This window comes from Dinoponera quadriceps, unplaced genomic scaffold, assembly GCF_001313825.1.
Source record: "Dinoponera quadriceps isolate SergipeBrazil2010 unplaced genomic scaffold, ASM131382v1 scaffold365, whole genome shotgun sequence".
Taxonomy (NCBI): domain Eukaryota; kingdom Metazoa; phylum Arthropoda; class Insecta; order Hymenoptera; family Formicidae; genus Dinoponera; species Dinoponera quadriceps.
Window position 1 is genome coordinate 246,343 of NW_014554573.1, and position 27,797 is coordinate 274,139.

General features: G+C 40.7%; 4 protein-coding genes across 7 annotated transcripts in view; 2 read left to right on the forward strand and 2 right to left on the reverse strand.

Moving 5' to 3' along the window:
- LOC106752113 (sodium/potassium/calcium exchanger 3-like) overlaps positions 1 to 6,893 on the reverse strand; it is an 11,010-nt gene extending 4,117 nt beyond the window's left edge. Inside the window, exons 1-3 of the mRNA XM_014633551.1 lie at positions 6,726 to 6,893; positions 4,208 to 4,686; positions 885 to 1,128 (exon numbers count right to left, since the gene is read on the reverse strand). Of these exons, the coding sequence (XP_014489037.1) occupies positions 885 to 1,128; positions 4,208 to 4,686; positions 6,726 to 6,819 (817 nt within the window). The 5' untranslated portion in view covers positions 6,820 to 6,893. The remainder of the gene's footprint in view (positions 1 to 884; positions 1,129 to 4,207; positions 4,687 to 6,725) is intronic.
- A 794-nt stretch (positions 6,894 to 7,687) lies between these two features.
- LOC106752102 (polyglutamine-binding protein 1) lies at positions 7,688 to 9,532 on the reverse strand. 2 transcript variants are annotated; one of them, XM_014633517.1, is made up of 6 exons: positions 9,248 to 9,532; positions 8,989 to 9,098; positions 8,681 to 8,856; positions 8,383 to 8,563; positions 8,126 to 8,289; positions 7,688 to 8,055 (listed from the first exon to the last, which is right to left on the reverse strand). In XM_014633517.1, exons 1-6 carry the CDS (start codon positions 9,315 to 9,317, stop codon positions 7,863 to 7,865), a joined length of 894 nt encoding a protein of 297 aa, XP_014489003.1. In that variant the 5' UTR covers positions 9,318 to 9,532; the 3' UTR covers positions 7,688 to 7,862. The 2 variants fall into 2 exon arrangements, with proteins under 2 accessions (XP_014489003.1, XP_014489001.1); XM_014633515.1 differs by having other exon boundaries at positions 8,126 to 8,563.
- Positions 9,533 to 10,628: 1,096 nt separating this feature from the next.
- On the forward strand, positions 10,629 to 14,885 carry LOC106752132 (cdc42 homolog). 3 transcript variants are annotated; one of them, XM_014633594.1, is made up of 6 exons: positions 10,629 to 10,719; positions 12,043 to 12,242; positions 12,376 to 12,485; positions 12,598 to 12,795; positions 12,999 to 13,139; positions 14,705 to 14,885. In XM_014633594.1, the coding sequence occupies exons 2-5, from the start codon at positions 12,065 to 12,067 to the stop codon at positions 13,086 to 13,088; spliced, it is 576 nt and encodes a 191-aa protein (XP_014489080.1). In that variant the 5' UTR covers positions 10,629 to 10,719; positions 12,043 to 12,064; the 3' UTR covers positions 13,089 to 13,139; positions 14,705 to 14,885. The 3 variants fall into 3 exon arrangements, with proteins under 3 accessions (XP_014489080.1, XP_014489078.1, XP_014489081.1); XM_014633592.1 differs by lacking the exon at positions 14,705 to 14,885 and adding an exon at positions 13,442 to 14,628; XM_014633595.1 differs by lacking the exons at positions 10,629 to 10,719; positions 14,705 to 14,885 and adding exons at positions 10,870 to 11,126; positions 13,442 to 14,628.
- Positions 14,886 to 17,700: 2,815 nt separating this feature from the next.
- LOC106752095 overlaps positions 17,701 to 27,797 on the forward strand; it is an 11,202-nt gene continuing 1,105 nt past the window's right edge. Inside the window, exons 1-4 of the mRNA XM_014633509.1 lie at positions 17,701 to 18,009; positions 18,157 to 18,523; positions 25,473 to 25,619; positions 25,915 to 27,791. Of these exons, the coding sequence (XP_014488995.1) occupies positions 17,701 to 18,009; positions 18,157 to 18,523; positions 25,473 to 25,619; positions 25,915 to 27,791 (2,700 nt within the window). The remainder of the gene's footprint in view (positions 18,010 to 18,156; positions 18,524 to 25,472; positions 25,620 to 25,914; positions 27,792 to 27,797) is intronic.

Sequence of the window (27,797 nt, forward strand, 5' to 3'; positions counted from 1 at the left end):
TGTGTGTAAAAAGAGGAGAGGCAACAAAACCGGCATATCATTTTGTCTTTAAACTCTAAAGCTCTGTGGAAAGTATAAAATTAAAATTTACACGTATGGATGCAAACCAGTAACACTTTTCTACAAAAATAGATAATCTTATGAAAATTATTATACATATATTTCCTTGCAAACGACTATTTTTTAAGTTGTCTTTAAGGATCGACGCTTCTAGAAAGTAACTTATTTACCGCTGATTTCTTACTTTCGTTTTCGCACGAAAATATAGATTAACAGAAACTTCAGCATAACGAAGACATCAAACAATGCTGGTAACACAATCGAACGTGATTACAAATAGAAATTGCCACTTCAGCTCCAACTACTCTACACTTGTAGACGAAATTCATGTTCTGTCCGACAGAGTTCAGTACTTTACGGCCGTGGAACATGAATATGTCGGTTTACCACACGAATGTCAGTTTTGGTGCTCTTCTTCTATTATTTTTCTCTAATCATACATGAGTTACGCTAATCAACATTTGCCTCTTCTGTGAATTTTTTAAAATATAGGTTAATCCTTAGAATATTAACGCGAGTTTCCAAGATATTTTTAGATATTTTTTTACAAATTTTTTCTCCTCTGTTTCTTATCAATTTCCAATTTGTTTTATATTATAAAAATACATTAAAAAGTCTTTGAATTTCCCATTTTTAATCATTGCACATCTCCGCACGTAGAGTTAGAAGCACAGTCTTATTGTAAAGGGTTAGTATTCTAGGTTTCAAGTTCAAACAATATTTATGCCATTGCTCTGTTTCGCTTGAATATTTCATATCGCACAAGATATATCGTACAGATTATTATTAGACGAGTATTTCAAGAATTCGTTGATAGCACTTACATTTTTCTCCGGAAAAGGCGGTACCGCCGGTGCTGCCGGCGAACAGGTGTACGAACTTATTGTACCAGCGCACAAAGTATTTGCCGCAAAACAATATCGTCAAATAAGCGATCAGCAATATTACGAGGACGATCGCCTCGTACAAATCGATCCAGCCGTCCCACATAATGACCACCAAAGTGCCCACTGATATCACGTTAAATATACAATCTCGAGTTAATATCCGCCACTCTAATTGTATCGCCTGTTGGAGAACATGAAAAAGCAACAGTTTTATTTGCTCCGGCAATATTGCGAGCTCGAGGCGAGCTATAAAAAATACAAATAATGTTTATCTCAAAATTGATTATGCGGTCTTCGTAAGAGAGGAGTTTCCTTCTCTTCGGAAACGTTCTTCTCTTATGTCTCTTGCGAGACGTCAATAAAAAGCGGAATTAGGTCTTTAAACACAATCTTAATGGGACGATAAACTGTTCGTGGTGAAGTGGAACGATATATTATCGTTGCACTTCGATACAAGGAGAAGAATAGCTAAGGAAAACACGAATAAAGAAGATAGTTATTTTCGTACCGTTTGTAAAAATTGTGTGGCGCAATCAGTGCACAAAAGTTCGCTATCTCTCGGCATGTATCAATAGATAAATGGAAAATCGATTAGAGAATTAACGAATAATAATCCTCCACACGTTTCTTTTTCAAATTCACGAAACACGCATCGATCGGCACGTATGCCATGACATCTGCATCGCCATTAGAGTTACTGTGATTTCCACTGCTTACTTATGTATTCAGACGCGATGCATATGTTTGAAAATCGCAGTCAGTAATTGTCGGGGTTCATACAGCTGGCCAGTTCATAATAATATTATAATTAAATATAGAAACATGAGAGAAAATAAAAAATACGCGGACTTCCTGAAAAACTGAGATATCATCCGCGATGATATGAAAATGCGATAATAAGAAAGATAATAATAGAGATTTTTTTCGTGTTATTTACTTCATAACAGAGTGATACAATTTGTGCAAATAGCGCAAAAATATATCGACTTAAGTACTAATCTGGAACTTATCACGCACGCAGAACGAACCTAGGTCAGTATCTTATCAGGTTTTAATTAGCGACAGAATGAGGTATAATATTTAATAAGCGTAAAATCACCGTATAATGTGGATGTCGGTTAAAATGGATTCTAGCATTCCGGATTTCAAGCGTTCATATCGCGATAAAAACCCGCCACATCAATCTAGATGTGTTTATTCTGACAAGTAGTTGAGTATGATAAAGGAAGCAAATCATCGCGTCTCGAAAAGACATCATACGACATTATTCGTGATACCGGGAAAATGTGAGATAATTTTTTGATTCCTCGATTCAAAGGTTCTCAAATGATGACGCGAACGGTCGATGCTTTCGTTGTATCATATTAAATGTACAGCGAGATTCAACAGGAATAACGAGTAAAATTAAATGCCATTGTACCTTTTGACAAATTTTTCGAGTTGCGGTATTTACATGGAATTTTCTAGCACTACAATTTCTCTCTTCTTTTGAACTGTCGCCGTATTCTTCAATTGAGCATATTACATAACAAGAAATTCCTTACCGCGATTGCTTCATATGAGATGACAGCATGTTAAGCGACGGTATCACTCCTGCACACGTAAAAACGATATCCTGACTTTTTGCGCTTCAGAATTATCAAAAATCGATTTAGATACGTCCAGGTAGACGTGATTAAATAATCAGATCAGATAAATGTATGATTTTAAAAAGCCAATAAACGATACAATTTCCAATTAACGCGTTAAACACGCGCACACGATAGAAAAATGAAAGAAATTGTATATATGCTTCAGGATATTCCTATTTCCAAGAAAATTTTCTTCTTAAAGACACTGTTAATCTAAATGTTGCAAAAATTATTTTCCGCCTCGACATCAAGCACAATAAAATCTAAAATGATAATTGATATCCAAAATGATATTTCAAAGTTCAAGTATTAAGTGTCAACGATAACAGGTTATTCACGAAAGAAAGCAAATCGCGGCTTCACATAAAAGAATTAATAAAAGTATGTATCTAAAAAATATTACATATGCAGGTACAGAACGAAGAGCTTTTATTTAGGGATTAGGCATTAGAGACGTGTGAATTATTCGAGTTCGAATCGAATCGAATTTCATTTCATTCGATTTGATTCGGATTCGAATTCCTATGATTCGAATAATTAAAAAATATCGCAATATTAATTTTACAATTTATAGTTATTCCGATGTAAGTCTCGTAGATGCGCGTATGTACCTACAATACGCAGTATATTATATATTTTTATGAAACTGCATTTCTAAAACCATTCAGCATTAATTTTTGCATTGATTGTAAACGGCCGACAATATCAACGCTCTTCAAAATATTTTAATAATTGATTTATTATCTTTCATCTGACTGTTTTAATTACTGTTATCCCGTGTAAGTAAAATATGTTTAATCAATTTTACTCTAAATATTTAAATATACATATCTTACTTTAAAATTAATTAATTTGACAAGATCGGTGATAATCTCTCTCCTCTCTACCGAAGTCTTTCCTCATTATCTTTACGTTGAATTCAATGATCAGATTGTTAATTAAAAGTTATGTCCTGACTTGATTCGACTTCATTCGATTCGATTCGGATTTGAAAATGAAAAATGAGATTCGATTCCACATAAAAAGATACTTGATATGCAAATTTCTAAGATGCAGTTTATGACCTACAAAACGCTTGTGACCTACAAAACGTCTGTTGTTGAAAGGTCAATAGACCGCGTATTGTCTCGATAAGGTTGCTTATCGGCGATGTTCCGAATGAAACTGATTGACGACGCCTCATTGTCGTGTTGACGCACAAAAGACGACAGGTACTTTGTTAATTAAAGGAAACGATCAGGATCGCGGATCAGCGTTGAGATCACTAACGCTATATGGGTCGTAGTTTACGCGGAGGAGCGCGCGCTCGTACATATCATGTGTGTATTCGCAATCAGTTATCATATAAACCCAAATACCACGGATTCCACAGATCGTTTACGTAAGAGAACACCAGCACCGGGAATGAGTTCTTTGCATGCATCCTTCCAACGTGTTTCTCTCTCTCTCTCACTTCCTATCTTTTCCGAAATGCGTAGCGCTCAAGCGGAAGTCGAAGATAACTTAGCCTATATATAGACCATTGAATAGATTGGTGATAAGCGAGCGGAGATTTTCGTATCGGAATTCTCATCGATCCGTGGCGACATCCGCCGATGTACACGATTGCGCGTTTCGGATTGTACTTACATGAAAGGCCGATAACGCACCGCACGCCGGAGTGGCGAAGGTGTCGAAGACCGCGCTGCCCATTACGGTGCCGACCCCGAGATCGGACTCGGTCAGGAAGGTGCCGATCACGTTGACGAAGAGCTCGGGGAAGCTGCTCGCCGCGGCGAGGAAGGTCGCACCCGCCACGTCGCTGCTGATCTTCATGTGCGTGCAAATGCAGTCGAGCGACGGCAGCAGGTAATCGTTGCAAACAAACGCGGTCATCAGGAAACAGTACAAGGCGAAAAAGGCGTGCAGCACCGCCGCGCCCTGTTTTCGCTGCTCGCCGGTAAACAGGTCCTTTGGGAAGTCGTTGAGTGAGTGCGGAGTGCAGTTCAACTCCTCCTTGCCGTCTTCCAGCGGCGAGACCTCGTCTTCCGCGGACATACCATTGGCGAGACGGCTCGGCACGTGAACGTCGGCATTGCTCTTCGTCAGAATTGCACGTTGGTCCCCATCTGGATCGAGTAAGCAAGGTTCCTCTGTGTTACGCGGGAAAAGAAACCCAGTTGCTGCCGCGACCGAACAGGGATTAGATGAAAATTCAGTGACAACACGGAGAAAAAAATTTAGTTGAAAATAACGTAACGATGACCGGTATTCAGATCTTGTACTTAAGATTGTCTTAGATTGATTTCCGGACCTCCCGTAGCCAATGAAACCAACCGTAAGCATTTGAAGATGAACTTAAGACGGTCTTGAATATAAGATCTGACTATGAATATCGGGATCAATGAACGAAACAAAGCCGGTTTTGATTAAAAATATCTCGTTCTGGAATCGAATTTGATCTTCTTCGACCAAACGCTTCTTCGTTCATCGTCGCGTTAATTCAACCGATCTTTTCTTCCGTGAAGAAATGACGTTACCGCGACTGACCGCACTTGTGTGAAAACACTCACAGCTGCGTTGAAACTCGCTTGAGACAATTGGCAGCAATTTACAAATGGAAAATCTTCCTACGGGAATCTTTCCGTTCTTACAACCGAATTTTCGTCTGGTATCCCCGAGTAACGGGGGGAAAGTTCAGTTCACACCAACGGAATTGTTCTTCCTTTTGTATGGAGGAAGAGATCAAACGTCGACGGGAGTAATGGAAGAACGTTCGAGAAGCATATTAAAAAAAGCTCCCGAAGATTCGAGAAGTATATTAGACGTTACATTTCGTGATATTTTCATCCTATTGACGAAATTCGTGAGCGTCAAAATTCGAACTATATACGTATACACTTGTGCAATTTAGACGATAACACTACGATAACACTGCAACGGTATGCGGCAGGAACATACTTTCGAAGTGGCCGATGATAAACTTAATAAGCACAAGTTGACAGTAACATAATATCAATTTTACAATTTTTCGCTTAACCACTACATAACACACGCGTTTTTTTGCATTAATATCGTTGAGTGGAAATTATAACATTGATATTATGTCATTGTTAGTCGGTTAGTTCGCTGGGACAGTTTCTTGTTGACACTTTTTAACAGATTAAAAGTAAACGTAAATTAAAAATGATTTCTTGCGACACATACACGAGCTAATTACTGAAAACACTTTTACTTCCGTCGTCACTTCATGGGCGGCAATTCATTTTTACTTGAGAATAATGCGCCGAGCGTTAAAAAGACACGCTTCGTTGTAACATCGCACGCGAGACGCGAGACGCGTTCTAAGATTATGATGAGGCGACAGAATGCACTTATAGCAGTGATTTTAGAATGCGCATGAATTACAGCGACGCACGAGCTATCCGTCGAATCTCGGCACTTTGCACTTGGATACTCGCGCAACAAAGCTTTCATAGCTTTACACAACTGAAGCGCGAGCGTTCCATCATTGTCCCTTTTCCTTCTTTTTATTGTTATCAAGGTCCATGTAAAATTATTAAAATTATATTCCTTTGAAAATTATCACCCTATTAACACCAAGTAATGGTAACATCACATCAACGTCATAATTTCTCACCCGAGCAATGTAAATGCAATATGACGCGTATTGTATGTAACAATTACGCAGTCGAGTGGAAAATCATTGAATAATATTGATGTAATTTTATTATTACTTGATATTTATACTGAATATGTCCTTCTTTTCTTTCTCTTCTGCTTCATTTGTGTAAAATGCCAATAAAAATAACATTGGATCCGCAGAGACAATACAAGTGACGGATATTCTTTAGAGAGACTTTCTTCCAAACTCTGATTAATGTAATTGACGATGTCAATTAGCTGAATTGATCGATGCGATTGCTCAGTTCCGTCGAGCTAATCGTCAATTAGATTAATCAGAGCTCGGTGGAAAGCCATTCTAAGACGTCCAATAATTTTTCGGGGCTTCATCCCGTGCAGCACAGACTTCCAAGGAACGTCCTAAAGATATCCTAAGAACGTTCACGTCGGATCAAGTGTATGGGATAGAATCGATATCGAATGAATATCGGCATTAATTCGACATAAATTGTGCCGGTAAACATCGGCCGCATAATCAACTCACCGGTAGTAAATTCCGTGAATCCCAGATTCGCGTTATCATAGGCAGGTACAATGGCAAAAATGAGGAGTATCGTCGTCGCGATACTGACACTCATTTTCGTAAATCCTGGCGCGGATCCGTTAGAGAATGCCGCCGCCGCCGCGCGATGTATCGAAGTGGATCTTATTAGCCGACGTAACCGCTCAGACGAAATACGGTAAACTGCTGCCTGAGCCGTGGTAACAGCATTTATGATAAATTCCGTTGATTAGTCCGCCTCACTCCTTCCTCACTCGGCTTACCGCGGCGAGCTTTATCTTCTTCGACAGTCAAGTGATACAAAATTAGATAAAGACACGGTACGAAAGTTCACGCGCCGATGTACCGATTATCGATCCCCGCGGCGCATGTATCGATGTTTACTTTAACCAGTCGAGCACAGTCGGAAAATGTTTCCATTTTAACGGACTGCGTCGGAAAAAGGCAAATTGGTTTACCTACGTAAGAATTAACTCCTTCCTCGGGAACTATTTTAACATCGCCGGAAGAAAACAGTTGGAAGGACAGGTGACAGGTGAGACTTTGCAAGACTGTTCGTAAACCGGTTATCAACAATATATTACCAATAGATCCGTTCGACGATAAACCTCAGTCATTTTGAATGCAACCGAGGCAGGAATATTCAGAACATAGATTACACGTACAAAGTTTGCCTTGAAGCGAAATTAGGATAATCAGCGGGAAGTTGATAATATGATACTTTAATTTCAAGGTTTCGCGGAAAAGGAAAACAAATTATTTAACTGATTCGTATATTCAGTTATAGTTACTGTTTGAGATCGATGAAGTAGATGAAAATACAAAAAGGGACATGCCGAAGTAATATTGCATGATGGAATGCCTCACGAAGCTGTTGATCGTTAATAAATAGTATACCAGCTTTTGTGAATATAACAACCTTATGAATAATTAACACATTCACAGCCATTGATTGATGTATGTATGTATGATATATAGTACTGCACTTGGTGTACTACTTCGTACACGAAACATAGTGCTACATTAGTGGCCACGGAGATGTTAATACAGTTCATAACAAATAATTTCAGAGTGTGGAAAAAATACATAGAAGTCCCATTATTATCGTTATTAGCGTATTTATTCTGGTTTCTCCGGAAATGCAACTTTCGGTTTATTTGACGATTCTGACTCCGCCTTGTTGGCTCTGTTTGAGCGAAGTACCGCGCCCGGGCTGGGGTACGGCCTCATTTGATAGAGAGGTCCTGAAGCAGTTGTATCGGCACCCGTTTTTGCTTCGTTGTGTCTAGCCAATCCGTCCGACCATTTCCCCCTGTGACATCATAATATAATTATACATAATGTACTTATAATAATCATACATGTTTCTATGAAATATATACCTAGGAATATCGCTATACGACGCTGGATCCATAGGATCTAACGTTCGGTCTTTTTTATCTTTGCTGTCTATTCTATCGGATCTCGGGGATCTTTTGCTATCCGGTCCCTTGTATCTTGCACGGCTTTCGATCTTTTTATCTTTCTTAGAATCAGGCTCGTCCACCTGAAGAAACGTTATTCCTACATGTTGAATCTGTTTAATTTCGTTCATGATGCTTATGTAACATGTAGGCTGTAAATCTACAGAATTACTAACTTCCATTGCATCTTGGTCGCTGCAACTCTCATCGCTGGACATATTGTCATCTTGATCGCCTGCCTTCAAATGCAATTCCTCTCGTAATTGTGATGCAGGTTGTGACATTTGAAATTTCGGATGACCTGGTGGTAACCAAGATACCAAGTCAGATGTCCATTCCCAATAATAATGTTGCCCACTGTAAACAAGTCGTAGATTAATTTTCTTACATATGTTACTACTGTGATAATCCTAAAAATGATTATAAAATAGATATGTCTGTGCACAGCTAGCAAATTTCTAATTAAATACTCACGACCCAGGATCATAAACAGCTTTCCAAGTTTCAGGTAAAGGATACTTTTGGAGTAGCTTCATTTGCTGTTTCAAATATTTGTCAGAAGGTTGTACGTGTCCCAGTCCCCATAATTCCTTACATTTCTTTGTACATTCGTGATAAATATTATATTTATTAGGACATCCACTGTAACCCTAAATAAAATAATATGTAATACATATTATCACATACACATATAAGAATATAAATATTAAATGTTCTTTATATATCTAGAGATGCACAATCATCTGGAGTGTTCTTATTTAACCTCTAATAATTCCACGTACCATAAATTTTTGGGATAAGTCAATCTGATTGATTTCTTCCTTTGCATTATCATAATCCTCGGCTATTACTTCTTCATGCACTTTCTTCTTTGCCTCCTTCTTTCCAGATTCTGCAAAATTGATGGTTTAACATAAAAAAAATACACACGATAGTAACATAATATCTTCTTCCATAGAAGTAGATGTAAATCATCTCAGAAAGTGATAAAATTTTTCAGAAATAGTAATTGCCTAAATAGTTTTTTAGAATTAAACGTACCATGTTTCTCAGAACCAGAAATAAATCCTCTTTTTGCAAGGCGAGCAGCTAATGCAGCTGGTAAGGGCATTCTGTCTTCTATTATCACTGAGACTTCACAATACACAATATTGAAATATAATAATATCGAAGAAGTTTTATAACATATTATTGTAGTAGTAAGTTGTTATTCGAAATACGAGTTTCATTCCGATTTCGTTATAATATATTGTTATACTTGACTTTGAATATTTACGAATGTTTAGGTACGCTCTTAATGCGTACTCATTTTGTACAGATGGTGTAACTCAGTGCAGATTTGAAGAACAGATGTCAGTCATAACAATTGGTCTGTTCTTTTTAGCTGAATTGAGCAGCGATCGTATAATTTTTCTCTAAGGCGGAAACGTGAAAAGTGAACTTTCAGATAGAGAATTTCTAGGATATCTAGAGAAAATGTCAGGGACCCTATACATTCTCTATCCGACAGCCAATCGACACATTCGGCAATATTCATTGTACGACGCATGTAATGGAGCATTTACACTGCATCTTTTTAATTTACACATGTATCATACTTTCAATCATATAAATTTTACTTGTTTTTAATTTTATCTTTACATCGTGCAAATCAATAAATTTTGTCAAAGATTTTCGCATTTGATAGACCTTAATCTACGATGGATATTCGCCTAATACGGTAAAAAAGCAGTGAACTTTATATAACTATATATTTGTAAATTAAGGACTTTAAGCTATAAAATGATCCTCAAACCCACAATATTTTTATTCTTGCGGAAGTTATGGTTTATTGAACATCCTATATGTATCAAGACACAAGAAAATCTTTAATTTCTATGCATCCCAGCAAACACATTATAACATACTTGTCAGTTGTGATTTCTTACTCGATAATGTAATTATTATATAACGCGTGTTACATATTAGTTAAATTGTTGGACAAGAAATTACAACTAAAAGATATATTACATATTACGTTGTGTGTTTGCTGGGATATAATGTATATAATAAAATATATAGTTGGAAACAAATTTACCGTTGTAAAATGTTTTGTGTGCGCTGAACATCGTCCAGCGATTTGTATCTTTCTAACATATTTATTAACAAATTATTTTTTCAGTATGCTGATATTACTTTCGAGAAATTGCCTTAATCTCTAAACGTATGAGAAAGCATATTAAAAAAAAACGACGTATCTTTTGTTTTTAAGATTACATCATATCCGGACATACCACAAAATCGATGAAAGATGCCTTGATAAGTTTCCTTGCTGCGGTGCAGCAGAAAGGAACAAGCCCTGCTATCTGCATGTCGAGTGTGTTGACTTCTATGGAAACGGTCCTGTGTATGCGTGTGTGAATCTATGCAGGATAGCCTTAAGTGTGGCGCGTTATCGGCGTGACGTCCATCTAGGAAAACCAAAAGCTCCGTGAGGATAAAGCGTTGTCCAGTGTCGACGCCCAGTTGAGCGCGTGAGTGTTTAAGTTAAGATTTTTATCTTTGTTTGCGCTGAAATTCGCCGTTGATAGACGAGAACGCGAGAGAATCGGTATCCCGGGTGTCGCGAGGTGTCACGGATCGCGCAATTTCGTCGTACGATGCGGTGTATTTGACATAAACGATCAAAATGGCGACTCCAAAAACAATTCTCCAGCGTGCTTGTGTGCCACTTTGCAGCGAGCTTACCGATCGCTGAACGGCTCTTCGCTCGGTGGATTCGACGCGAAACGCAAAGCTCGAAGCACAAAGACAGACACCCGGGTGTTCCGGTGATTTGTCGAATCAGCGAAACAATCAACTTCTCCGCGCGCGCCGATTCTTTGCGTCCCTTTGACGGGTGTACAAGTGTAATTTGCGGCGGTATTCTCGTGAGAAAGAGGTTTGCAAGCAATAATCTACCACCGCTCGGTCCGGCTGTTGCGTTCCTGATTAAATTCCTCGCTCACTTGAGCAAACACTCGCGCTCGCCGGTATCAATAATCGCCATTGTATTCTGGAGAATGTATATAACTATATACTTAAAGTCACAACTTAATATATCGAATTTTTCGATTTATCTTTCTCAGACTCCACACATTCGATATTTATATTGATGCTTTAATGTTAAACTCCATTCGCTATGTTTTATATTTATATATATGAATTTAATTTCAATATAAAGATTAATATTTTAGGAAAACCATTAGGAAGGCATGTTTAAAAAGCTACATAATGTTGAATAATTATATGTGAATGTTGAAAACTTTAAAACAACAATATCATGATATATTGTGTAATTCGATGTGGTTCATCGGTTATTTAGCATGATGAAATATCATTTATCAAATATGATGATGTAATATGATTACGTCGTAATATATCTTTAATACGTCACTTAATGTTTCTAATATGTCATTATGTTTTTTGGATGATATGTATGCCTCTGGAAAAAAAGAAATATGATTCAAAGATACATTAGATATTCTAACATAAACCAAATAGCCTTAAGTCTTTTGTTTTTAATAAAGAATTTGTAAAATATATTTATCGTTCCTAACGAGATTATGAGATATCTATGATTTATAAAGAAATATTATTCTTATTATAAAAATAAGAATTATTTTATAAACGATAAATTTATTACTTTCACTTGTACAATATTTTATTACGTTTATATAAGAATTATATTGGAATATAAAATGAAAAATCATTGAAAATATTATCTGAGTTAATATATTAGTGGTATTATTATGCAGAATGTTCATTAATGGGCACCGAATATCTTTCTGTAATTTTTGTCTCTTTCTTTTTTACAGGCAACACTCGGCAATATCGAAAATGCAGACAATAAAATGTGTTGTAGTGGGAGATGGAGCGGTTGGTAAAACTTGCTTATTAATCTCATATACCACAAACAAATTTCCATCCGAATATGTTCCAACAGTATTTGATAATTATGCAGTCACTGTCATGATTGGTGGTGAGCCATACACATTAGGATTATTTGATACTGCAGGTAAATATTGTCATTAATGCATAACATTATTTGCAATAAAATAAATTCAACATATATTAAATTATTAAATAATAACAGAGAGTAACATTGTGTATATTAAGAAAAACTCACTTAAGAATTATGAAATTTTCAGGTCAAGAGGATTACGATCGTCTGCGTCCGTTAAGTTATCCACAAACTGATGTATTTCTTGTATGCTTCTCAGTTGTGTCACCATCATCGTTTGAGAATGTTAAAGAAAAGGTATGACGGAATTAAGAATATCATTGTTACATTTTTTTTGTCGTGGTCAGAAATGTAAGGATAATATTATTAATAGTCCGATTAATAGTCTGATATTTTAATGTATTACTAGTGGGTGCCGGAAATAACGCATCATTGTCAGAAAACGCCGTTTTTGTTGGTCGGGACGCAAATTGATTTACGAGACGATGCTGCGACAACTGAAAAACTCGCAAAGAACAAACAAAAGGCGATTTCGGGCGAACAAGGGGAGAAACTTGCTAAAGAATTAAAAGCCGTGAAATATGTTGAATGTAGTGCTCTTACACAGGTATAGTACGCTGTACAGATTAGCATATATATATATATATGCATGCATATATATATGCTAATCTGTGATCTGATCTTATTTGCTGCAGAGCAAGAAATGTATATGTAAATATAATTGTTAAATGTTCACACGACATATGTAAAGATGTCTAAGATAAATGATTCATATTATGATATACTATTGACCATTTCTTGATATTTCAGAAAGGACTGAAGAATGTCTTTGATGAAGCAATATTAGCGGCTCTCGAGCCTCCGGAACCCGTTAGGAGAAGAAGGTGTACCATTTTGTAGGAGGTGTTTGGTCCTTTTTATAAAACTGTTAGTCCTACAGTGATGAAGACTGTAAGTTTTCTCATACACACTGCATGCGAGAAATTTCATAGTGACAATTGTTAAATTTTAAGGTATATGATAAATATTTTCTAACATCGGTGCATATAGCGATAACCTGTGAATATGAAACAGTCTTTATTTCTATTGATATGGCCATACCGATATATTCTCAATATAAAACAAATTATGTTAATATATTTTATTAGTTTAATATTTTTTTTTACGTTGCAATTGAATATCTCATTAGTGATTTATACGTGTAATATGTACGATTTAGTTACATATGTAATCTTATTAGAACACAATTTCAGTTTTTGCAGTGGTTATACTCAAAGGTACTGACAATGACTGTCTAGTTCATCGAACACAAATGATAAAAGTACGGTTATTAGCTAATGTGCTATGAAGAAATATCTTCAAAAAAAAAAAACGATTAAAAAGAATTTAGTTCTGTTTTTTAGTTAAGAGCTTTATTTCATTACTCTTATTTTTTATCATCATTATTACTTTTAATCATTAATATTTAGCGAAACATAATTCGTAGTTTTATACATTCATGGAATTCGTAAAACTTATATAGATTATTATGTAAAGATTATTTTCATAAGTTATTATAAAATGTGTATTATATTCTTGGATATATGATGAGAATATTCTGAGTGTGGTAAGAAACAAAATAACCTATAAAAATACATTAAAGACTTTTTAATTAGATGTTATAAACATGAAAGTAGACGTTATTTAAGACTCGCGATCTTACATATCCTATTAACAACTCCAAAAATTTACAATATTTTCATTTAATTATATAATATACATTGAAACAATATATAATGCAAGGCCTTCCTCTATTGAGAAAAATGGGATGATCTGAATATATTGTTGAAAATATCGAATACTCCTGACTCCTGTTGAGGAAAATTTTGTCCGTGTACAAAATAAATATATTCCTTTTATTATACTTCATTTTTCATTAACTTTATTGACCAATCTGTCACAGTGTCTTTACAGTGTTATTTTTGACAGAGATCGAAAGTATTAATGCGTTTTTGTAAAGCTCATAAAGAAATGGAAATATATTAGCCAATTGATACGTTTCTTAATAGTTTCTGCTGCTAAAAAAATTGACGTTCAGATAACTCTTGATAGTACGTATGTAATGAAAGAAATTTACCATGCTGTAGAAAGCCAAGAGAAATCGAGTTAATTGGGCTAATTGGTCACGATTTGTACCAAGGTTACAAATTATTTTACGCATACAAGTATTAGTGAAGGATAAAAATGATTAATTCGATAAGTGCCAGAGAATTCTTATGAGAATATATTACATGATGCGTGTGTGCGTGCGTATGTGCGTATGTGCGTGTGTGTATTATTAGCCGGGAAGAACGTTTGTATATTTCTACCATGATTAACGTTTCTCTTTTGTATTCGCTGATATTTGAGTCTGACTTTTGATTCCAGAATTATAAAAATAAAGATATTTGTAATATAATAATTCGCCGATTTATGCGTGTTGTCCCCCGACAGTGTGTTGCTATAATAGACGCAAGTTAATTCGTAACATTTTTTAGGGCGAATCGCGCAATCGGGCAGGAAATGTTTCACAGTCGCATAAAAGTATTCTGCGACTCCAGGAAGCGAAAACTCGTTACTACACCGTACCGTAAAAAAAAAAAGAAAAAGAAAAATAAACCTGCAAAGTTCTCAGCTATTTAATATGTAAGACGTTTTTAACAATAAATTGGTAGTGTGAATTTTTTAATAAATTGCTTTTTCAAAGTGGTTACGACCTTCTCTATTTTGTAATTATAATCGCTAAAACGGTTTGGTAATTGTTACTTTCACATATATACGTATGCATTATTCATTGTATATCCATGTAGGTTGTAAACGCAACGCTTCAATACTCTATTTTATGAGTCGACTGTCGCCAATTTCGCAACAATGCAGCCTCTAAAATTTGTTACAAAATTTTTATTTGTTTTATTATCTCTCCAGCGATCGTAGAGATAGTTGAGCACCAGCTTTGATATTATTATCGGACACATGAGTACGGTTCAATGAATTCGAATGATGCTATAATATAATCCAATACGATCTCTCCCATATATCGCGCACGTCGTACGTATATTCTCTCTCTCTCTCTCTCTCTCTTTTTCTCCCTCTCTGTCGGATGACATAATCCAATTGAGATGACCGCGGAACGTAAACTAAGTTAATTGGAGCGTGCGTACTGGATCTTTTATGTAGAATTCACAGGCTGACACGGATATTCTGTAATTTATCCGTGCAATTGTTACAGCCGTTTTTCACATTTGTCCGCTGGAAAAGCGAGAAAATAGTAATAACTCCGTCACTTTCATAAACGCGAGATGGTAAGCGGTATAATTGTTAAATCGAGTAATGGTTGAAAAATTTGTGAGCGGCGGTAATATCACTTCGGTGGGGAGCGCACCGCGATGCATAATTATTCACGACTGTATAATAATTGCAAGAAACGATTTCCTGAAAGCGTGGATCGTTATGTAACACGGTATCCTATTATCAACGATTACGAAATCGTAAGCTGAGAAAACGTAAGAAATTCCTCATTCAACGAAATGTACTTGAAGCACGGAAGAACGCGCGTATTCGAGGACAACCGTTCCACAAAGAGAGAGAAAGAAAGAGAGTCAGTAATGCAGATACTTGCAATAATCTTTTTTTTTTCAAATCCCTATGTTCAAGCGTTCTGTATAAAAATAATCACACATAATGGCATGCGACAATTATATCTATCGTTGATTAAGGACAAACGTGAGACCAAAGTTTCAGTCCGAGTTAAAATTTTGACGCTATTTTCACGCTGTTAGGATAATTTGCGCCTACTTGGTCTATAGACTAATAAAAATCTACTTTGACGATACCGATACTTTTTAACTTCTCTTTGGAATTTTTAATTCTACAGATTGAATTTTAATGCCATCTACAATAAACTATTTTGACACTAAATCGGAATTTTGAGACACTAGCGTCAAAGTACAGGTACAATTACGAACTCATGGTGCTGTTTTAACTCCTGCTGTGTGTTATAAAATCAAAGGTTTATAACATAGGGCGAAAATTTCGACTTGGAGTAGGGAGAGGAGCGATTTCGCGAAGGAAGGGTTTCGATTTTCCTTTTATTTCTTCAAAAACGCATACCGCCCGAAGATCGCGAACTCGAGGACGCGAATATTCCAAGTCTCCGGCTGTTACCCCTCTCAACAAAAGAGACAACAGTCGTTCGTTCATCGCGCGTCGAAGAGAGAGAGAGAGAAAGACACGACAAGCGCGAGATACGTGAGACGGGCGCGAAATTAGCGAATCGGGTGGAGCATTAGCGGCTTTCTCTCCGGAGTCTCCGGTGTTTCGACCCATTTCGTCGTCGAGCGTGCGGAGCACTCGGGGGATTTCACGCGGGATAGCCAACGACGACGACGACGTCGCCGGAATGGAAAGTCGCGGCACGGCGGTGGGGCGGCAGTGGCGCGGCGGCAGTCTCGGTCGGCGCGTCACGGACGACGACACGCTCGTTGACGGACGTCGCTCGCGAGGAGTCGTGCCAGTAGTCGTGCGCGGCCAGAACGAGCGTATTCATTGATCCTCCCGTTGTTCGCCGGTTCTCTCGCCGCGGCGACGACGACGATGGGAGCGCGCTCGTCCCGTTCCTGCCGACCGGACTGAGCCTCCAGTGCAACGGGAGTCGCGGGCAGCGACGGACCGCGAGCGTCGCCGTGCGTCTCTCGTCGCGCGAAATCGATAAACGGGGACGTCGCGAGAGCGCGCACGTTATAATTCGTTCTTGTGAAAGGTGCGAAACGGTGAGAGGGGGATCGAGCGACGGAAACGTCGGCTTGCGAGTCCTCGCTGCCCGGGTCGCTCGCCCAGGTGAATTCTCGCCTTCTCAATGGAGCTCGCCTCTCATAGTAACCTTGAGGCATCGCCGAGGTAATAATCGGTAATCTCCGCGGTCGTCCTCCCTCTCGCGCTCCGATTATCGACTCTCGCCGGAGCATCGCCATCGCGAGAGACGCGATTATCCGCGCGAAATGAAGGAAAGCTCGAGCATGCCTCGATCGATACGCGCACGGCCTTCGCCGGATTGACTTCCTCGCGCACGCAACGCGTGGCCGTTCGCCGAAGGAACACGTGCACCGCGGCGACGGAGAAGGTCGTCGAAGCATGTGACTTCCGCGTCGCTCATCGATCACCCTCCGCCTCGCCGGGGGAGGGATGTCGTTCGTGAGAGATACGCGCGATGGCCGCGCGAAGGCTACCACGGGGTTGCGATAACCGCGGCCGATAGACAGGTGGATATATACCGCGGCGAGAAAGTGCCGTGGGAACGACAGGTAGGAAGCCGTACGCACAGGTGGCGGCGAGGACGGACGGGAAGGGAGAAAGAATAGCGCTTTATTGCGCTGTCCCAGGGCGAACCCTGCGGGGACCGTAGGGAAGTGTATCCGCTGAAAGGACATGTCGCTGTGGTTGATGAGACGGGAAGAGAGGAGATAAAGAGACGGAAAGCCGGAAAGAAGCCTCGATCATGAAGGAACACGGGAACAAGCATCCGGCGGAGCCGGCGACGAAGACGCTCAAGTCGCTGCTGAAGAAGCCGGGTCAGACGAAGGCCAAGTCGCAGAAGCACCGCGTGGTGATCAACGAGAAGCTGAACGAGTTCTTCGCGGCGGACTACATAATACTGATCAAGGAGGAGTGCTGCGCCGATTACGAGGAGGACTGCGACTGCTGCTACCAGGAGCACGAGTTCATGCGGCTGGGCAATTGCAAGGAATGCCGGGCGGAATTGAACCTGCACTTCGGCATCGGCAACGGTAGGTACGGCGGCGAGCTGGCGAGGGGGGTGGAACAGACGATCTGTGAGAACGCAGCGCGGGATCATCGCGCCGGCCGCGGCAAGCAGGGTCGCGAGGACTCGCGCTCCGAGGAAGACGAGGAGGAGGAGGAGGAGGACGAGGAGGAGGCCGACGACGGGGAGGAGGAGGAGGAGGAGCGGGAGGACGAGGAAGAAGACGAGGAGAAGAACGGGAAGGTAGAGAGGGTGGTGGTGGCGGCGGCGGCGACGACGACGACGACAACGTCGGTGGAAGGGAAGGACGCGAACGAGCGGGAGGACGCGGAGGACGCCGTGGCGAAAGGACGCCGGCCGAAGGATTCCCAGGAGGAGAACGGAACCGTGGTTCCGCCACCGCCGCCGCCGCCGCCGCGGCACGAGCAGCAGGAAACGCTCAGCCCGCCGGAGGGTTACAAAGACGTGTGCTCGAACAACGAGATCCCGGACGAGCCGGAGCAACGTCGTGCGCCGGCCGCGTGCACCGAGTGCAATTACTACCAGCAACAGGCAGCGGGTGAGCTCTTGTACCGTACTGTAGATCGTTCTCTCGGCGACGCGGCGTACACGCGGAGGAAGAATAGGAGCTGAAAATCTAACGAGGTAGAGACAGATGATGATCGTCGTAGCTAAATTTATCATCGCGAAAGATATTAGCTAGATCGCGCATACTAAAATCACATTCGCGTTCTCGACTAGAAATTAATTTTTTTTCTAACAGAAGTTGTCTTCAAGGTGTTAGCGTATGTTGATTTTTCCCGAAATTTTGCCATTTATTTGATTTCACGCTACATCGTATCTAAAAGACACGCTTAAGTACTGATAGACTCGAACTCGAGATCTCTGGATCGTGAATGAATCACTTAGATACTTGACATTGCTTATCGATTGATATAAACATGTTTCGTATTGTCTACGATACAAGAATAACGGCTAACTAATGTTAGTGACTCATGCTAATAATTTTTTTAAATAAAGTTGTATGTCGCAATAAATGCACTTTACCTCTCTAATAACACTCTAATGGCCAACCTTTAGCAATGGCAGCAAAGTTCGAACTGGCTAATGAGATTTAGCTGCTATTATCAAGTCATTTCTCCGAGTGTACGCTTTCTTCGGTTTCTCGGTACGTAAAACGGAACGTGGTATCTTTTCGTTGTTCATATCGACAGATACACCGAGACAACAGGTGTAACGGACTAACTTAACGCCAGAAAATTGCAACTTCAAATCAGTCGTCGTCGCCGTCATCGTTGTTGAGAACGGTCGAAGTATAAAATATGCGAAGTATCCGACTATTAAGTCCAAAGCAGCGGGAGCAATCCCGAGCGGACAAATGTTTCTTTGTTATAAAAGAAGAAAGAAGTTTTGCGCTGCTTTCTATAGCAAGTGGTCGTGTAACGCGGAGCTTAACGCGACGTTACACGTCGTAACACGCGCTTGAAAAAGTTCCACGTCCGGAAAACTTCTAATACGCGCCGCTTCGTTCATCAGAAAAGTAGAGAGAGAATCTACGTCTGTTATTACCGTGTAACAACCGTGTAAAATATTCGCTTAATTCGTAAGGAACATTAAACCTTTCCGCTGCTGAATTGAAACGGGATTGGTGTAAGACCGCGCTTTGTCTTACTCGGATTCACAATGTTATAAATAATTCCATCCAAATATTCCCTCGGAATATTTTGCTTAACGTAAAATAAGTGAAATAAAATGGGTCGCATCTCACCCTGAAGAAGTGAGCTGCTGAGATGTTCGCGAAAACTTCGGGAAAATCCATGAAAGACGCGACGCTAACTCGAAAGTCAAACTAAATAAATACAATAAAAGCGAATTATAAAGTTAAAAATAAAAAAACAACAAAGTTAAAAGTAAAAACATACAATAATACAGTACGAGCGTCTTTCGTTCGAAATATATTGAATAGTGCGGTGTTATACGTTAGACCACTGAAGCATCATCAGCCGGAGAATGTGGAACCCCTATGTAATAAGTATACGTGGTATATCGTAGTACATGTAGGACTTAAAGGTGCATTCAGGGTCTGAAGACTAATGAGACGAAATTAAAGCGAAATTGGGAAAAATTAACGCTTATAAAATCGATAATTGTTGTATACGATTCGTGCGCGCGCGCGTATGTGTAAGTTGCAAAACCAAACATTTTTCAAGTTATTTCCATTGAGATCCAAAATTCATTTCAATTAAAATTCATTTCGTTTGAAAATTTTTTACATATAAAAGTATGTCCCGCCATTTTCATACTTTATCGTTCCATTTTTTCAAGCAAAGTTAAAAATTACGTTTTCCCGTAAAATCATATCAACATCTCGCAGTTTTAAATACAACAGTTCTTTTTATTCATCACGAATATTTGTTGAATATTCTCATATTAGTTTATGTTCATTGTGTATTCGCCCATGGCTGTAATATTTATACAATTTTTCTGGAAATATCGTACTCCAATTATCGCGTATACTTAATTTATCTGGAAAAAACGTATTATCGAACAACGAGTGTGAATTAATACCTGATAATTTGCAAATAATCCGAGGAAACATTAAAAAATCGACCTCCAATAAGCCGCGAATATATATATATATATATGTGCTCTCTTGAAAGAATCACCAGGAGAACAATGATTATCGTATTCTTTTATGAAGTCGGAAGAACGCTAAAAGGCGTTTATGGGGAAATAACATCGAAAGCTATAACATATTGCGCTTATTGTGCTGCAATTCAATAATCGAGAACAATATGCTAATGATCCGTATGTTTTACGCCATAACCGGCACGCATGATGAAAGTAATGATGCTACGTATCGAGAGCTGAATCTATCAGCTTTAATAGAAAGGTGCAAATTAAAAGGAATTGCATCGTTGCTCGGCTCTTTTCTCACACATAACTGAGGAACAGTCCCACGATATCCCTTCACACAGGATGCGCATATAATAATGGTATTGTTTTTCATGAGTCTAGTCCACGGTTGGTAAGCCGTTTAAGAACACAGAAGGATGTTTATGCGCATTCTTTAGAATACCAAGAAAGATGTTTCAAAGGGAGGCCCTGTTCCTTAAATATTCATGATTATTCGTCCGTCAATTCCACACGAAATGTATCGAAGTTCGTTAACACTAGCTGTTTCTTTTTTTAGAAATACACGTCCCGTACATAAATTCGTGACACGTAGTAAAAATAGTTTCATGGAGTAAAAATAAAACTTTATGAGCGAAAATTTATCTCATTTCGTTATTTCTTCGTTATTCTGCAATTTTATCTCAGTATTCGCTTTGTGTGTGTAAAATAATCATAAAAAGATAATAAATGTTATTTTAAAATTGAAATATAATATTTGTCGATATTGCGAACAGGCACAATTTTAATTTGAAAAAAAGTAATTCAAACGATATCCTCAGTAGAACGATAAGAGATAGTAATCCGCGTACTGATCTATTAGAGGCCTCGATTAGATTTATGGACGCAGTCGCAAAACGTATGTATGTAGATATGGTGTATAGGTTCACGGTATCAACGTTCACCGGAAGCGCGGCGTAGCGTAACTCCGGTACTTCCCCGATACTCGGTAAGAACACTTATATTTCTAACCAAACGGTTCGTGTTTTACGCCACGAAACGGTGCACCATACCAGAGTTGAATTTTCCTACGAAGCATCGCTTGGACTCAAATTCAAGAGAAAGTCCACGCCATTTTCGGGGTTTCGTGGGAAGACGGGGAAAAAAAGTAAACGGTATAGGAATGAAAAAAAACGAGACAGAAACACTGCCTGTAAAATTTAAAAGTGCAATAGGAATGATCGAAAACATAGGACAAACATTTATAAGGGACGAACATTGTGCGATACGCAGCGTGTATGCGGGAGATACGCACAGGAGGCCGGAGTTAAATTTTATTGCGGACACCAAATTTAATGAATCACAGGGCCTTGTCGTAAGAATCGGCGGAGTCGGCATTTCATTCTTCGCGTATTTCAAATTTGCAACAGGTTGCGGTGCGGTATGAGAAAAATAAATAAAAGACGAGCGCGTATGTATTTTCGCGTGTTAACTGTTAACCGTTCGCTACGCGTTCTCAACATCGTAAGGGGAGCCGTTGGTTAAGAGATACAACATTTCAGAAAGCGTATTATAAAATGTACAATGTCATCAACATTCTCGTGCGTGTTTTCAAACGCATTTTGAACAAAAGTGGCTCGGAGTACACCGAGTACTTCTCGCTCGAGCCATTTTCCCGCGGTGAAATCCGAGTTCACTTTTGCTCACTTGTGGAGCCCGAAGTGAAACTGTGTGTAAAACCGTGTTTCTCGGGTTTGTGCGTAACTCTGAAAACGCGACGTTCTCGCGCGGCGTGGCGGAATATAAAAATATGCTTCCATTCGCGTTAAGTCAAGACACGGCACGGCTAAATCCTTCTGCGACGCGCGACACGATATATCGCGACGCCACGACAATGGAAAATACACGTCAGCGTATCATTAGTGAGTGCGCTAGGCTAGAAACAGCAGAAGTTATGCAAGCTGTCAATAGCGCGATGTACACGGCGCGACTTTGAAAGTACATTTAATATCGATGGCCATCGGTCGGTGCGAGTACTGTGCCAACGAGGAGAAAACGATCAGAACTCGCCTCCCTTCGGCTTTCAATAACATTCACACGCGGAGCGGGAATTTTTCCATCGAGATGCTTCGCAATTTTGTTGGCGAGGCGTCCCGAGAATCTCGCGAAAGATTTCTTTTCTCGTTTCGGATTCTCTATCCGTCTCCGTAGCAGATGTACCACAGTATAGCGATTTAATGAAATTCAGATGCGGTGTAATTTAATAAGAGTTAATTGTTTGCTCCGGAACGATCTGGGAAACGCAAGTAATCGACGTATCGCCACCCGCATAGAAAATTTCTTGCGCGAACAAAAAAATGTGTCGCAATCAAGTAGACGTAATTACCCATTTTCCAGCCTCTCGAATCAAATAGCATTTTTATTTCAGTTTAAGTACATTTTAATAGCTTATAATTATTATACAAAATTAATAATAAATATTTAATTAAACGCAGTAATACTCTCATTTGTAAATGAATGCTTAATATAAGTGTAAAATGGTGCTGAATTTAATAGAATATTTACCAGAATTATGCAATACTTCTTTTCTATCGGAGAAACTTAGTGGTCTTAAATTTCGATTCTTCTGGCCGGTGAATATTTTCTAAAAATAAATCTTGACATGCTCAATATTAAAAATTTAATACTTGTTGCAATTATTTTACACACATACAAGTAAATGTTTATCAAAAAAATATTTTATTGTACATAGTTAATTATATTTCTATTTTTAGTAAATATTTGTCAATATTTACATTTGACATACAATACATATCACACATATGTGCGGGCTATTATAAGCTTAGTAACATTACAAATATAACCTCGTTTATTATTAATCTCCTAATCTAATATTCGATCAAATTATCACTCGATTCTGGCGATGACAGACGTGGCACAAAACAAGCCACAATGCATAGCCTATTTTGGGACAATTTTTGATATTTTGATCGGAATTTACACAATTAAAAAAATTTTGTATTACATTTAACACACTTCACATGTTCCAAAACGATTCACTCAAATTTTTATATTAATAAACACAAAGTAAATATGTTGAAAAGTAACACAAATATTATGTCAGAAATTAACACTAAATTAATACATTATTCGATACTGAAGTGTAAAATGTATTATTTTAACACTTACACATATTGAATATCAACACGATAACGCAAAATGTCAAGATAACATAAACACAATATGTTAAATTAACACACGAGTAACATTAAAAATTTAACATAAGAATTTTAACAATGACCGACTTTGACACAAGTACAAAATGTTTCCATTGTGTATGTTGTATATAGGAAAATCTGGGAAAATTTCTCTACGGATAAAATCTCGTAAAGCTTTATTCGTTTGCCAGGAGTTTGGCGATCGGGAAAAAAAAACTTTCAGAATCACCGTCCCAGATATTATTAGCGTATCGCATCGCTTATCGCCCTACTTGCTAACGAACGTAAATGTTTACGTATGTGTAGACTTGGTGCGATCAATATTACGTTAGGTCAGGCACGCCAAATTCATTTTGACTTATAGGCTTTGTAAGCGCTTTCGGTGGTATGTTGAGATATCGGGCGGCCGTGTATTTTCCATTCATCGGCGGCGGGGAACTTTAATTTGAAGCTTCCGCACGAATAACATCCCGAAAATATCCATCGTCGAGCGAAGGCGAACAATGTGATTTTTTTACGAGTGAAAAATGCCTTCATTGAAATTCTCAAGCGTTACACGACCGAGTGAGAAAATACACTTACCGGCACACCCTGTATATCTCACTCGCGTATCTCTATCGAGACGTTGCCGTGATACATCAGCGTACCTGATAACAGATAAAGTTCTAACCTTACTGCTTTAAGCTTCTAACGAGATACTGCAGTGCAGAAATGGTGACTTCGTCGGACACTTCGATACTGTTTCTTATGATCGTTGACATGGCAGATCTGGCTTACGGCGTAAAGAATTCTGCGAAGATCACGTATTGTCCGAAGATTATCAGTGAGTGGGGTAGCGTTATATGTCTCGAATTACCTCGTTACTTCGACATTCGTGATAAACACACGCGCTTGACGATTTCCTAATCTGGACGAGAGTTTGTATCATATACAAATCACGATTGAGGAGGATAAAAATAGATTTTCAGCTGATACGTCGTATTTCGCGCAACAACAACAATAATAATAACAACATATCTTGATTCGACACTTGGCTATATATAGAGAGTGTTTCATAACATGTACATAATTCTAGAAATGACTTCGCGACACAAAAACAACGTAAAAAGTTCATATAAATATTTATCCCATCTGACTTTGTTTCCGAGTTACAGACGTTTTCATTAATTCTCGTTAGAAAGCGAGTTAGCGTAGCGTCTTCACTTCAGTAAACCAAACCTTCTTTAAAAGGAAGTTCTCAAAGTGACCATATCTTGGGCGTGAAGACAGGCTTCTAAATGTCATTATCATTTATCTTCTAATACGTTCGAATATTTAAAACTTTTTTGATTGTTATTCAACGTTATATACTTGATAATATGTATGAAAGTGGAGGTCATCGGCAAGGTGTCTCCTAATGTAAATAACTATCAACGTCTGTAACTGGAAAACAAAGTCAGGTAGGACAAGTGTTTGTCTGAACTTTTCGTGTTATTTTTGTGTCCTGAATTCATTTCTCAAGTCATGTCCATACGTTACGAAACATTCTGTATAAGAGACAACATTTGGCTTCCAAGTTGGCCAAAGAACGTGGCGGTAACTTGAGAGCTAATATTACTGCCAAAAGCGGGCGAATCGCTCGTAAGTCGTAAGAAACACGCGAACCGCGAGAGTTCAACCTCTCCTCTTGTGTTTCAGAGTGCGAATCCCAGGCGAAGGATCATGGAAATGAGCAGAACGCAGCGCAGGATAGCAAAGATAGCAGCACGGCGCAAGACGGTTGCCAAAGAAACTTGCAAGAGAGATTGGATAAGCAGCAGCAGCAGCACCGGGCGTCTCTTCCCGGTACATTTTTTTTCCCCGTAACAAACCACTTAAAACTCGAAGTGCTCTCTCGCAAAAACTTATTTGCGCAAACTATCCGCGCGTAACGAGGCCTTATTTATCTCCCCGGCCGTCTACGAACATCGGCTTAATTCACTTTAGCGATCTTTCCGTAGGATGTTATGAAACTTCAGGGCGACTTATCGCGCGATCCGGTGTCCCCCGCGAGAATGTTCGAAAGTCCGATCACACCTTCGGCGGATTACGCCGGCTCCCCTTCCGGCTCTCAAAGCGTACGGTAATCTTTGTTTCGCAGATCTGCACCATCGCTACCTCGTGGAGACAATAACGATGACGACCGTGACGGAACGGCGCATCGTACGGGAAATTAGCGAGGAGGAGCGGAAGGATTGCTGCGGGCGATCCGATACGGACAAGGAGAGGAACAGCTGCGACGCCGTACCGAAGGATAACGGTTTTAATCCGGCCCTTTGTCCGCCGACGAGCGAGCCGGCGACGGTCGTTCACGAGAACGCGTCGAGCGCCGGCGTGCGGTGCAACGAGCCGGTGGACGTCAGAGAGGATCGTGACGGCGGCGAGGCCAAAAATCCGGGCGGCGACAAAAGAGAGCCGACGGAAGAAGCGGAACGCGTGAGCGATCAAACGACGGCGGGCGAGCAGGAGGCGAAAGAGCTGTCGCTCGTGTTCAAGCTCGGCAACGTGTCCCTCGCCAGCAACAGCTTGAAGCCGAACTCCGCGGTGAGACAGCTCTTTCCCAACCCGAAGTTCATCTCGCCGCCGCCGGCGCCGCACAGCCAGGACGAGGCGCAGAAATTCCTCATCACCGCCGAGAGTTTACGGCTGTTCGAGGCGGTGAAGAAGACCCCGGGCGGCTCGTACGAGTCGCCGGAGTGCGAGTCCGGCTCGATCAAGCGGTCGATCGAGCGCAACACGCTGCGGCGCAGCCTGATCGGCAAGTACAGCACGATCTCGCGCAAGGCGAAGAGCGCGCGGCCGAAGAATCTGTCGCTGGAGGAGCGCATCAGGCAGTTAACGTGCGTCGACCAAGAGGAGGAGGGCGTGGACACGACCGACAGCTCGGACAACGCCGGCGCGGACCTGCCGATACGCACGTCGCCGTTGGGCGAGGAACGGCCTATGAGCGAGCTGCCGTCGGCGGCCCCGACGGAAACCACTGCCACCCTGACGATGGTGTCGACGCGATCGGGCTCCCTGACGGCGGCGACCACCACCGCGGCGACCACCACCGCGGCGAGCGCGACGGTGACGGACAATCCGCCGAATCAGTCGACCTACAGGAAAATCACCGACCTGTTCGCGCACAAGAAGAATCTGCCGGATCTCGGGATCGGCGGCAGGAACCTGCTGGCGAAGGAGTGCCAGTCGAAGAACCCGCTGTCCAAGATGAACTCGGACGTGCGGAGGCAACTGTTGGCCAGCCTCGCGCCGCTCTCGTGTGTCGCCATCAGCAGCGCCGACAACCAGGACGACTACTACCGCGGCGAGCCGCCGAGGATACTGGCGAGTCGCGAGTCGATCGGCTACAACTCGGACTCGTCCTACAGCTTGGAGGACATCGAGGCCGTGCTGAACGGCGAGGACGGGAAGTACGCCGGCCAGCCGGACGTGACCAAGTGCACGCCGGTCGGCAGCAGGCCCGACATCGGCGACAACAGCGCCGACGAGCTGCTCGCCTTCGTCGAGCAGGACAAGCCGAGGATGGAGCGGATCAAGCGACGCTACAACGACGCGGAGGAGCGTCACTCCTTCATCAACGGCTACCACACCGAGGACAAGTCGGTGAACACCGACGGGGCGGAAGAGGACGACGAAGACGACGAGCTGAACGACTACGGCTTCAACCGGCGACCCTCGGTGACGGGCATCAAGCAGCAGTACGAAGCGAACGAGAGCGTCGGGCATCGCGCGCGGCCAGCGGTGAACAATTTCGCGAGGTCCGGCTCGATGGTATGGCCGCCGCCGGTCTACGACGTCAACGGCGAGAAGGACGCGGCCGGCGACGGCGACGAGGCGGCGATCGGCAGCTTCGAGCGCGACACGAACACGATCAATCGGATAAACACGATGCAGCGGCAGATCGACGACATCTACCAGACGATCGCGGAGAGCACGGCGAACCTAGACGGCGCCGCGATCCCGCCGCGGCAGTTCGTCAGA

Coding starts and splice junctions, on each gene's coding strand:
- LOC106752102 (XM_014633515.1), bottom strand. CDS start 9,317: ATGCCCTTACCAGCTGCATTAGCTGCTCGCCTTGCAAAAAGAGGATTT. Junction 9,099..9,247: donor TTCTGGTTCTGAGAAACATG/GTACGTTTAATT, acceptor TCAATTTTGCAG/AATCTGGAAAGAAGGAGGCA. Junction 8,857..8,988: donor ACTTATCCCAAAAATTTATG/GTACGTGGAATT, acceptor TATTTTATTTAG/GGTTACAGTGGATGTCCTAA.
- LOC106752132 (XM_014633594.1), top strand. CDS start 12,065: ATGCAGACAATAAAATGTGTTGTAGTGGGAGATGGAGCGGTTGGTAAA. Junction 12,243..12,375: donor AGGATTATTTGATACTGCAG/GTAAATATTGTC, acceptor TGAAATTTTCAG/GTCAAGAGGATTACGATCGT. Junction 12,486..12,597: donor TTGAGAATGTTAAAGAAAAG/GTATGACGGAAT, acceptor ATGTATTACTAG/TGGGTGCCGGAAATAACGCA.